The 13,079-nt window shown below is 42.4% G+C and overlaps 1 protein-coding gene across 1 annotated transcript; it reads left to right on the top strand.

The window, feature by feature from the left end:
• Positions 1–133: 133 nt before the first annotated feature.
• On the top strand, positions 134–11,900 carry LOC118301445 (chloride anion exchanger-like). The gene is made up of 21 exons (XM_035626955.2): positions 134–349; positions 745–921; positions 2,055–2,194; positions 2,992–3,102; positions 3,206–3,366; positions 3,746–3,910; positions 3,985–4,137; positions 5,076–5,158; positions 6,153–6,300; positions 6,391–6,504; positions 7,220–7,297; positions 7,391–7,486; positions 7,569–7,675; positions 8,138–8,207; positions 9,186–9,278; positions 9,363–9,458; positions 10,364–10,591; positions 10,668–10,722; positions 10,918–11,063; positions 11,174–11,233; positions 11,560–11,900. The coding sequence occupies exons 2-21, from the start codon at positions 794–796 to the stop codon at positions 11,584–11,586; spliced, it is 2,259 nt and encodes a 752-aa protein (XP_035482848.2). The 5' UTR covers positions 134–349; positions 745–793; the 3' UTR covers positions 11,587–11,900.
• Positions 11,901–13,079: the final 1,179 nt, after the last annotated feature.

The raw sequence follows: 13,079 nt of genomic DNA, 5'->3' as shown, positions 1-13,079 counted from the left end.
TTTCCCCTCCTGAAAAGTGACTTGATTTCCACTTCATAACAATGTCCTGTCCTGTCCACATCCTCCCTATCCTGCCCATCGCTACAATATCTGTCGAACGCCTCCACTGAGAGTTGCAGCTCTCAGATATCAGTAAGAACAATGGTCAAGGATAAGCCAAGCATCCAGCGGTTGTGCGAAACAGGGACTTCATCATAATTGCTGTTAATAAATTACAGTTGTGATAAGAAACAGACGTGCTATTTATTGATGGCAAAACTGTGTGAGGTCTCAGTTGATCCACAGGAGCCGGAGTAGTTGGAAGAGAGACGGGACTCTCTGGATTTGGGACAGACTCGAACACTGTCAGGTATGTGGGACACACTGCGCCTGGAAAAAAGGAGGATCTTCATGAGCAGCCAGAACTGTGATGGTGAATGCTGATTTATTTTCAGCTCCAGGTGAAAGGAAGTCAACATTTCCTTGAGTGATTTGTTTGTGTAAAACAAAAGTTGATCTGGTCCGAGGAGCGGAGACATTTCAGTGTTCAGATTCAAATCAAGCCTCACTGGTGTGAATCGGTCTCTTGAGCTCAAATGAAGCCTGGCAGGGCAGGACCGTGCAGGTCCCCACCGGGCACCTGCCTTCTGCCTGTGTTTGGGGATCTGGACCTTCTGTTGTTTGCCTGTTAATGTTCTTTGATAAGTCATGTTCAAAGCCAAGACAGGATCCTCATCCTGACCTAATGTGATTAATGGATCTCAGGGCCTCATAGAGAGGGAGCAGCGGTCCTCCAGGCAGCAGAGGCGACGTGATGCGACCCGGAGCCAAGCAGTATGTGGTGGCCAGGCCGCTCTACTCGGAGGAGTCCTTCGCCCTGGAGCACGAGAAGGTGTACAGGCAGCGCAAGACCATGCTGAACCACGTCAAGCAGTACTTCACGTGAGCTTTTGTATTTGGCTTTTCTGTCCTTTAAGATTCTCCTTGTTCCTTCAGCTGCACTTTTACAACTGTACAGGCCGCAGGAAACGTCTTGAGTTCAAGTGCAACAAAGCTGTCCACTAAAACATGTATGTGAAGAAAACTGTCCGTTTTGACAGTGTGAAATATGACGGTTAAGATCGAGTTAAGTAAAGTGGAGCTGAGGTTTGGCTGTCGTTTCACTGGACACAAAGTTCTTTATACGACGTGATGGAAATGTCATTCGTAGAAATTGCAGAACCAAAGAGGTTCCACACGCTGCTGATCATTTGTAATCACTTCACGACGTCAGTGAATTAAATGTTTTGGTTATTTCATGCTGAGAGTTTTTAATCTGACGCTGATGATTAGACTGATGAGAACATTCTAAAAGTCTCTTCTGGAGTGTTTGTAGAAAGCATAGATTACTTGTGGAAGTTGTCAGGTTTAAACATGTGTATAAGACAGACACACACAAAATATGTTTTCATAATTGCAGAATAATTCTTTTTTTAGTTGCTTATTTAATCCTGTTCTCCCTTTTAGGAGAGGCTTTATTTCAGCTGAGGTTCTGAAGGCCTTGGTGCTTTTAACTTCTTCTAACATTTACCTCTTGATATTCATTTAGATATGAATATGTATTCAGTATCAAAATGAATAGAGCAATCTGCGATGCAAAGTTTACTTAACAGTATTACAAGGAGTTTATAATCAAGGTAATGAAGCACCCAACGGGCAGAGAAATGATCCATCCTATTAAATATTATATTTCTGGATTCTTTCTGTGTATAAATATAGTTTTTAATATTGGTTTTGTCAAGATGGAGGTAGTTTTACCTACTTTGTACACTGATGCCTAGTTTATTTAATGACATCACAGGCATTGTGTTGCAATTATGTGTGATGGACTAGAAGGCAAAAAATGGAAATTATCAAAAAATCCATCCAGCTAAAAGCGCTGTGTACCTCCTTTATTTCAGCAACGAAGAGAGTCGAGCAACGATTATCATGTGCTCTGTGCAATCTTAACTGTTTTATCTGAATTCACCAAATGATATGACCTGGAGCTTCAGAGGAACGAACTGATCTTTGTCTGGCTCTGTCCATCACCGTAGATGTGATGCCAAGCGGGCCAAGGATGCGGCGCTCTCGCTCCTGCCGGTCATCGGCTGGCTGAAAATCTACCGCCTCAAAGAATGGCTGCTCAGTGACATCGTGTCCGGGGTCAGCACTGGACTGGTCGCCGTCCTGCAAGGTAAACACAAGCAGCAAGGTAAAAAGGCATCTGATTGACAGGTGTCATGTCAGGAAATCCCATCCACAGAGGCGTTATTATTATTAGAGATTAAAGTCACTTAAAGTGTCATCTCACTTGACATCTTGAAACACAAAAACATGGTGAGGTGAGTTTATTACTTGTTTCCCTTTCTGAATATCTCTATTTTAGTACTTTAACACGTGTTCACCTTGTGTCTAATCTGATAAAAGGGTTTTATATAATAATTACAAATGTTGGAAATCAAAAATTGTTTCTTGCACTGAACATACATTACATTATATTTCAAACGCAATTCACAGACATTTGTGTTTTTACTTAGTTTCAGAGTCAAGATGCATATATATATATATATATATATATATATATATATACTGTAATTAATAAGACAGACCCCAGGGTGACATGACAGGCAAGGCAAAACATGCATCAGATTAGAGAAAGAGAGAACAAGGTGCAGGGCAGTCTGGTGTGTGTGTGTGTGTGTGTGTGTGTGTGTGTGTGTGTGTGTGTGTGTCAACAGAGTCACACACACACACACACACACACATAGGAGGAAAAAGAATACAAATGTAATTATATATTATAAGGTATTTTAAAGGAATTATTGTTTTTATTTTCATTTCATGTCAGCAATATGTTAACCATAACTGTCTGATCATGACATGGTTTGGTTTGGTGAGTATAAAATGATGTTCAGTCATGTAGCATCAAGGAAATATGTGTATCTTTTATGAATCTGTATTAAACTGTATGTGCGTGTGTTTGTGTTGCAGGTCTGGCCTACTGTCTGCTGGCCTCTCTGCCACCCTGGTATGGACTCTTCTCCGCCTTCTTCCCTGTCATCAGCTACTTCTTCCTGGGAACTTCCAGGCACATCTCAGTGGGTAAGGCAGGCGGACGCGCATGTGTGTGTGTGTGTGTGTGTGTGTGTGTGTGTGTCCATACACTAGAGCTGTAAAACACTGTCTTCTCTGTCCGTCCTTGCAGGTCCGTTCCCAGTCTTGTGTCTGATGATCGGCTCAGTAGTGACCAGGCTGGTCCCAGACGAGGGTCCGCCCACCAACATCACAGGGTTCGAAGGCCTGACGAGGGACGAGCAGCGAGTGCTGGTAGCTTCGTCCGTGACCTTCCTCACCGGTATCATGCAGGTGAAAAGTCTCGATTCATTCCTTCTTCCACTGCATCCCATCACACGAATCTTGTCGACACAACAGCTAGGGATGAAAGTAGACTGAACTTGTGGTGTGATGGCAGAGTTACTCAGTAAAGCCTCCTTCAACGGGATGTCCGACCTTCAGAACCTGGACACAGGAAGCGTTTGCCGTGCTTAAGTATCCTTAATGAAACACATGGGGAAATGAAGTTACCCCTGCCTTGTAATTGGATCCTACTCTCTTACTGCAGTGTACACAAGAGGGTCGCTACCACTCTCATGTCTGTCATTTCAATAGCAGGCTGGTGGTAAGCCTAGCTTGGCATGAGGAGTGGAAAACAGCTGGCGACATCTAACATCTGTGTCTCTTCCAGCTGGCGATGGGCTTGCTGCAGGTGGGCTTCGTCGTCATGTACCTGTCAGACACTCTGGTGTCCGGCTTCACCACGGCGGCTGCCATCCACATCCTGGTGTCACAGCTCAAGTTTGTGCTGGGCCTGCAGGTCCCGGGCCTCAGTGGACCATTCTCCATCATATATGTGAGTAGAGAGCGGCGCACAGCTGTCTTTGACACAGTCAAGGGGGCGTGTCTCATTCATGTTCACTGTTTCAGACCCTGGAGATCATCTTCAACAAGATCACCTCCACCAATGTCTGCGACGTGGTGATCTCCTTGGTCATCATGGTGGTGGTGTTCATCGTGAAGGAGCTAAATGACAGGTTCAAATCCAAGCTACCGGTGCCCATCCCCATAGAAGTTATCATGGTGAGCAGCGTTGTGCAACACGGCCATTATAAATGTTTCCACAGCACGACGTGTTGAAAAAGTGTTCGCTGTCTAAATAGTCACAATGATAACACTAATTTTGTTTATGACTTAGGAGTGCCGTCCATAACAATCAATAATCTGATTTATGAGGTCACTGATAAGAAAGCCTCTGTGTCGGGGTCAATAAAAAAGAGCCGATGACTTGTAATCGAGGAGTAGATACATATCTCACATTTTGAAACTGTCTCTGTGAGTCAGGTCATTTGTATTCAATTCAATTCAATTCAATTTTATTTATATGGCTACATATCACAACAGACATTGTCTCAAGGCACTTTACATAGTGAGGTCAATATTACAATATTAAAGGGAAAACCCAACAAATCCCACAATGAGCAAAGCACCTGGCAACGGTGGAGAGAAAAAACTCCCTTTTAACAGGAAGAAATCTCTGACAGAACCAGACTCAGTTGTGGGCGGAGCTTCTGTCTCGACCGGTTGGGGTGAGGAGAGAGAGGAGGAAGAGAGGAGAGGTGGGCAGAAAGAGGGTGGGAGGAGAGACAGTAGGAGAGAAGAGAGAGAGAGGACAGTTGTACAACCGCCGCTTTAATCTCTACCAGACTGATACTTATAATTAAAAAATACAATTATGTTGTTGTTATTATTAGTGATGATATCAATATTAATATTAATAATAACAATAATAATGAGGGGTTTGGGTCCTGCAGCTCTGGGGTCAGAGATACACTAGGAGAGATAGAAAACACAAACAGGGTTAGTGACATGTACTGTAAACATATAGGGGGGTTGTATAACAGTTGCTTTCATTTCTACCAGACTGATACTTATAATTAGTGAAAGCTGACACTTATAAATACAATGATGTTATTAATAATAATAATAGCAAAAATAATAATGTATCATTTCTTTTGCAGACTGTCATCGCATGTGGAATTTCATATGCCTTAGACTTCAAGACGAGATATGGCATTGACGTCGTTGGCCATATTCCAAAAGGGTGAGAAATTTTATGTCATTTTTATTCCACTGCCATCGGTGAAAAAGAAACTTCCCTTGCAGTGTAAATTCCTTTTCTTTTTTGCGGGTGAACACTGTCTGTGGAGAAAACGTAGATGATGGGAACTGATGCGAACTGATGCGAACTGTGCATTGACAGCTGGCAACATGACTGACAGTTAGTCGGATAATACATTCATTAGTGAATTCAACTGTAAACAGTTTAAACTATTGGCTGAGAAAAACAGATTTCAGTGTGTTGCCATAAAAATGATTGACAGTATATTCATGAACAATAATTCCTGGTCTTGAAGGGCTGGTTTCACGCAAAAATCACAAAACCACAAAAAAAACAAATTGTTTTTTAGCTTACCACAAATGACACTCACATCCATTGTTTGGAGACAGCTGGAGAAAACATCAGTACCACACATCGCAAAACCTGGACAAATGGAAATGGCTGCTAATGCTGCAGTACATGCACATTCAACTACTGTCATTCTCAGCTCCCCAGTCCTCGTGAATTAATGTCTCACAAACTCATTTTGACGAACAGCTATTTCCCTTGTTGGAGTGACCGTTAACTACTGGAGCAGTGAAAATACTGATACTGTATCTGTTCCCAGTCGCTATCTGTGAGAGCAAAGTAATTCATGCACCCGGTCACTCTCAGGGTAAGGATAGTGAGGGTGTAGAAACACAGATCTGTGTATCTGTAAGCCCACACCCATCAGTACTGATACAACACTTGTAAACAGGTCAGCTTGTTTACAAGGGAAATTGACCGGCGCGTCATCAATCAAAGCCCTTCAATCCCAAATCACTGACAAAAAGACAACTTTTCTGACTACATCCATAAAACACTCTTTGAGACAAACCTTCTTTGAGACGACAACCCACCACCTCAATGAAGCGCGTTGTGTGTGGTATTGTAGTTCGAGACAGAGATTCTGTGCTGAACATCAACCTTACAGCCCTGACTTGCACCATTTCAGGTATGAGCCTCCGATGGCTCCAAACCTGCACGTCTTCCAGGAGACGGCAGTTGAAGCATTTCCTATGGCTATAGTGGGTTTTGCTGTGGCCTTCTCTGTGGCAAAAGTCTACTCCGTAAAGCACGATTACACCATAGATGGAAATCAGGTCTGTATCAATACAAAAACATTTACAACACCCAGGTAAAAGAAGGTCATGATGCTGATAAGATAACTGACTCTCTCTCTCTGGCTGTAGGAGCTCATAGCCTTTGGAGTTAGCAACATCTTTGGAGCTACCTTCAGGTCTTTTGCTGCGAGTACAGCTCTGTCCAGGACTGCAGTGCAGGAAAGCACAGGGGGCAAGACGCAGGTAAGCCAACATGACCTGTTATTATGTCTCATGAAGCTGGAGTCAAAACTTGCCTCATCACTAGTAACTGTAACCCCTTAACAAGTTCTGTGGCAAGATCAACTTTGAGTATGAGCCAGGTTTTTTTAAGACAGACAGACAATAATAATAATACCAGAAGTGAAATGTGAGCAGAAGTTTTTAGCATGTCAAGGGTGAGATGAGCCATTTGAACATGGCAAACTGTGGCAATGAAGGGCTGAACATGGCAACACTACTCAGATAGATAGTGATATTTTAAGGATGATGGAAAGGGTCATGAAATCATCGCCCGCACCATTTCACCCATCTGCAGCCTGGACTGTTGACATAAGGCAGGTTGGGTCCATGAATTTGCACGTACAGGTGCCAAATTCTGACACTATCGACTTAAACGTTTCTTACAGATCAATGTTTCAGTCTGACATTCCAGCAATATAATATAGTCATAGAAAATTTACAGGTGCAATTATGAAATTGTGGTAATGTTCATTTTACTTTACAAAGCAGCCCAATCTAATCTCTGTGAAGTGACTAATGAGGGCGGTGTGAGGAAGTGCGACAGAACACACAGGTGTCTAAAGCTAAATTCTCTAAAACTACAGTATGAGAAACTCTATGAATATGATTGCACTGGGGGATGGGTGCTCATCTGGACAGATTCACATTATAACTCAACCTCTTCTGTCCTCTTCAGATTGCCGGTTTACTGTCTGCTGTCATCGTGATGATCGTCACCTTGGCCATTGGATTTCTACTAGAGCCACTCCCTAAGGCAAACCTCAGAAATCCCTAACAATCTGCCAACTTACAAGTCATTGGAGCCATGACTCGTTGAGAACTGACCTTTGAACCATTACTTCAACAGTCTGTGCTGGGTGCTGTGGTCATCGTCAACCTGAAGGGCATGTTGATGCAGTTCAGAGAAATCCCATACCTGTGGAGGAGGGACAAGCCAGACTGTGTAAGTTCATGTACAATCTGAGAGTAGTTATAAAGAACCTGGAATCTCTTCCTTCATGTTTCTCACCTTCGTCCATGTCCAGGTGGTGTGGTTGGGCACCTGTATCGCAGCCATCCTGCTGGGACTGGACCTTGGATTGGCTGCAGGCCTTGGCGTGGAGCTGCTCAGCGTTGTTCTCAGGACTCAATTGTCAGTATCTGACCTAACTCATCTAAACCTGTACTTTTCTTTCAAGTCCGACCTGAACTTTTGTTGTCTTTAAAGTAGTAGAATTTGTAGCCATTTGGCAGCATGGCTTCAGTTGGTCGGTTCAAAATATCTCAACAACTTTTGGATGGGTTGCCATGATTGTGATACAAAAACATATTCATGACCTCTACAGGACAAATTGCATTCATTTTGATAATCCCCTGGCTCTAATAACAAATATCTGCAAAACTTTTCACATTTCGATCGCCATACTAAACTAAGATGGTTAACATGGAAAAAAAATTACTTGTTATAGCATCAGCACTTTAGCCATATGAGCTTGTTAGCCCGCTGATGTTAGCATTTAGCTCAAAGCACTTCTTAGCGCGACCTTCCAGAGCAGCGCGGCTGTAGACTGGCGGCAGACAAAGTGTCGTTAACAAAGCTTTTGATGTCTTTCAGCCCTCGCTGCAGTCTGCTGGCCAACATCAAGGGGACAGATATTTACAAAGACAGAAAGGACTTCATTGATGTAAGTTGTATCCTGTCATTTATGTTAAAGTTGCTTGGGAAAGACACTTGATACCAGTCTCATACCAGTCCTACCAAGACTAGTCAGCAGCTTCAGTAGTTAGCGTAGGTCAACATAAACACAGAATCCAGTACATTGTCATTTGTTTTAGTTTTAATCTTCCAACACATAAAACCTGAAAAATGGTAAATTGTTGTTTTTACGTTCGTCATTTTTCAATAGTGATCCAGGGGCATTCTTATCTAGCTCTTAGACTCTCAGCGAATTAGCTTTTTTTTTTTCAAAATGTCTAACTATTCCTTGAGAGTCTTACTTGTATCAATTATCAAATTTCCAATTTCACATGAAAACATCAGAATTAGTCTGATTTTACTATGAGTGAATTCATTTTAAATTTCAGTCGGAGAAGATACGGGCGGCACGGTGGTAAAGTGGTTAGCACTGTCGCCTCACAGCAATAAATGAATCCTGGTTCAGAACAACCAACCACCAAGGGCCTGTCTGTGGGGAGTTTGCATGTTCTTTCCGTGTGAGGGGGTTTTCTTGGGGTGCTCCAACTCAGGCTTCCTCCCACTGTCCAAAAGCTTAGGTTAGGTAGGTTGGGTTAACTGGAGACTCACAATTGACCGTAGGTGTGAATGTGAGGGTAAATGGTTGTATGTCTCTGTATGTGGCCCTGTGATGGACTGGAGACGTGTCCAGGGCGAACCCTGCCTCTCGCCCAATGTCAGTTGCGATTGGTTCGCAACCCTTAAAGAATAAAGCGGTACAGATGATGGATGAATGGATGGAAGAAGAGACAGTATATAAATACGTTTCAATTTACTTTCACCTGTGTCTAAGGTCCATTATTCCCGTAAAGTATAAATTGTGTCTTTATATTTCTAACAGGAACCAGAAAGGTAATAGGAATAATCCCTGTTTTGGTCCACCTTCTCAGTTTCATGTAAAGATTTGAATGGTAATGACTCTCCCCAGGTGTATGAGCCCGAGGGAGTGAGGATCTTCAGGATACCGTCGCCAATCTTCTTTGCCAACATTGAGTTCTTTAGGACCAAGCTGGTGGAAGCTGTAAGTTTTCATTATTTAAGTCACAAAACAACAAAGACTTTACACATTGTATCTTTGATCTGATTCACACTGATCTCTTCTCAGGTTGGATTTAACCCACTGCGAGTGCTGAGAAAGAGAAACAAAGCACTCAGGATGATCCGGAAGCTTCTAAAAGCAGGTGACCTGCAGTGGACATCTGTAAGTAATGTCTTTCACTTTGGTCGCTGGAAACAACAACACTTTGGCAATACTTTCACATTACCATTAAAGCTCTCAGTAGTTTTTTATTCTGTCATTGTTATCACTTCCTGTTTTTGTCTGTTAACTCTATTAAGGTCAGCAGTGTGCATTTGCACCTTGTAAACAACCCCCCCCCAAAAAATCTATATCACAAGAATATAACAGTGAAAACACATACATTTAGAAATGTAATAAATGTCAGTCTCACAGTAGCTGGAGAAAAATATGGTGTGTGTGATGCATTCGCTCGGGAGATGGTACAACGTTCACCTCCACTTACCTCACAAGCAAGTCATGATGTCAACATGAAAGGACCAGGCCTGCAAACTTTGAACAAAATATCCATAAAATATGAAATTCAATGAATGAACTTCTGCAGATATTTGGAGCTGGTGGAGTTGGTGGCACAAACTTTCCAATTGGTCGCCCTCTTTGACATTTCTATTTGTTTCATGTTTTCATTTCAGGTTTAAGTTTCCCAATCGCTCGACACAGACCTGGTGTTTTTCTTATTGTTACTTTTTGTTTCCTGAGTGGACAGATGAGTCACATGCCTCAATATGTGCAGTCAGATTCCGGTGCACCTTGTTGCAATACAACATTTCCGCAAATGTGCATGAAATAGGTGAACAAAAACTCACCTAGATACTTGAGTTATGTTTAATGAGGGCCAACAGATCCAGTGCTGGGATCCCCCTGGTCCCAGTAGAGCATGGTTTTGACCCATCCACCCAGGTGTTCATCTAAAGTGCTCCCTGCACTGATTTTTGTCTGAATTGGTAGTTTGTGCCTTTAAGTGTTAATATGTGGCTATATATTTATAAACTGTATATATAACTGTATTATACTATCTCCCATTGCAGAAAGGCTTCTTGAATACCTCCTGTAGAGCGATCAAGGAATCAAAGGACGAGGGCACCATGGAGGAGCTGGACCAGCCGACGGACTTCAAGGACCTTCCGGCCCGGATCGACTGGAACGCCGAGCTTCCAGGCAACATAATTGTTCCGAGAGTGGACCTGCACAGCCTCATCCTGGACTTTGCTGCGGTTTCCTTCCTGGACATCTCTGCTCTGAAGGGGCTCAAAACGGTGCGTTGCTAAGTCACAGCATCAAAGGCAGCGATTATCTAATTGTCTTACACTTTTTCTGTTTTTGTGTGTGCAGTTGCTGAGAGAGCTGATCCGGGTTGAAGTTGAGGTCTACATTGTGGCTTGTGATCGTAAGTATGAAACTGTTGCATTCAAGTCCAGACTCACTCCAGACAGATTTGTGTCAAGTCAGTAATACATTTACGAGACCAAATCCTAAATGTGCAGTTTTGGCATTTGTGGACAGAATGCATGTTCTAAATGCCATGTTCACCTGCACCAGACAAAAATAATGTTTCAGACCAACCTTTCTTCCTCACGTGCAGCTTACATCCTAGAGAAACTGCATGACTGTTGCTTTTTCGATGCTGAAGTTCAGCCGTCGATGTTCTTCCTGACACTGCATGACGCCATGCTGCACATCCAAGAGAAACATCCCCAGTTGGCCGAGAAGAAATTTGACTATGAAAAGGTGAAGACGACAATTTTTATTCACTAAAACAGACTGTTTTATGCCAATGCCACCTATTGTATATGCTGTAAATATGTACAGGACACATTACTCTTCATGTTGTCTTGCAGATTCTGACAAAAGTCACAGTTCACTACCCTGGAGGCAACTTGAGGAACAGAGACAGAACCGTATGTATTCATTGAGCAGGTTCTGCTTTGCTTTGTGTCTCTGTCACTTCAGGCATTTCCCACAGGTGGCCTGAGCTAAAGGGTTTTTCCATTTGAACTTATTTTATATATTGGGTTATTATTCTGGCACAAAACCAGTTGATCAACAGGAAGAAACTATGACATCACCAGAGTTAGCCATATTTATTTCCCGACACTCATTCTCTAAAAATGCTGCCTTGAGCTATGATGCAAGCTGTAGATTATTCAAAAAGTCCAGCTATTACAGCTTGATATGTTTCAAATGTGAATGTGATGCTTTAAAAGAACTCCCTCTTCCCCGACAGGCTTCAGATCCAGAAACGAGGTTTTAACTTCTGGATGAGAAGATGATGATTCCTGGAAGAAATCCTCATCAAAGATGAAAAGAATGAAAGTTTTATAGATCATGCTGTACTATACACTGATGTGATGAATAATGAAATACTGCTTTTGACTTTATTTATGTGACAATCTTCATTTACCAACTATATGGTAGTTACTGGAAAGGAAACAAATTCAATAGTATTGGTATGTTATTTAATAGTTGTTTTTCTACTGTACATAGTGACTTTGTAGACATTTTAGGTGCAGTATATATGTACACGCTGTTTTCATGATAAGGAGAATAAATTATCTTTTTGACAAACTGTTCTCTACGTAATCTTTTTTTCACAAAAACTGTGTGAAAAATGTGCAGTGGCTGGGAAACTGAAATCTATTTAATCGCACTAAATAATTAAATTCAATATGATTGTTTTATGTTGTACTTAAGAGGAAGTTAAATGCCAATTTTTGCAGTGATAATAAAGAGTTTATCAAGTTCTTTTTTTGGTTTTATGCACATAAGGAGAGTCCCCCTTCAACTCCCAGACCTGGATAGTCCTGATAGTGATTAAAGGCTGATCTCACTGTCAGAAGGCCTGAAGAGCCCCCAGACCTCCAGAGAGCCCCAGCCTCCTTCCTTGTCCTCCTAGCCGGCTGTTCAACGGACGTTGACAATGCTGAAAACCCTAAACCCCAGTCTCCAAGAAATTCTGACCTACTCTTATATCTAAAATAAAACTATTTTATTATCTATTATTTCACCACGGGGCTACGTATCCCAGGTTGGGAACCACTGCATTAGTGAAGCAGAAAGTGTAGCAGTTACAGGACTAGTAGTGATTTCAATAAAGCAGATGCCATTTCATGGCCGATATGCGGGCAGAGCACATGCGACGTTGAGGTGTGTCACAAGTCGGCATGTGTTGATTTCTCTTCCCCGTGTCCTCACTTCCAAATTGACATCTTCCTATTGGGTTAGTTTGTGGCACCAAGAGACTTTTTTTCAGGCTGGAGATACATTTTCCACTGAAATTTCGTAAATGTATGTGGCCTGATTTTTTTTAATTCTAGGGGGCGCTATGGAGCCATTTTGCCAAAGCCAAGCTCCAAACTCATATTGGATTAAACTTGTCCTTGTTTGAAATGCGTGTGCCAAGTTTCCTGCATGTTGAGGGCTCTGTGTTTCCATTTCTGTTGCTTTTTCTTTTCTTATAAGTTATAAAATGGGGGAAAAAGTTCATGAAGTAGATGCTGAATCAGGGAGACGGAGAGCGTGGAGTATTTATTGTTGAGGAGATTTCAGGTTTGTTACACAGATCACAGCGTGGTCAGTGCATTGGCATCCACAAACCTCCCCTGTCCCAGTCTGGAGTGTTGAACCCCCTACAGCCACGTGTTGTTCCCTCATCTAAGAGTCTCTTCTGTCACTGTCAGAGACCCCAGTGCAGCCCTGTGATTGGTCTATATTCACTGCAGTGCACATCACAAGACATCTTCACCT

This window comes from Scophthalmus maximus, chromosome 2 (genome assembly GCF_022379125.1).
Source record: "Scophthalmus maximus strain ysfricsl-2021 chromosome 2, ASM2237912v1, whole genome shotgun sequence".
NCBI lineage: Eukaryota > Metazoa > Chordata > Actinopteri > Pleuronectiformes > Scophthalmidae > Scophthalmus > Scophthalmus maximus.
The sequence above is the reverse complement of the archived record's forward strand: the minus strand, read 5'-3'. Positions and strand labels throughout refer to the sequence as shown.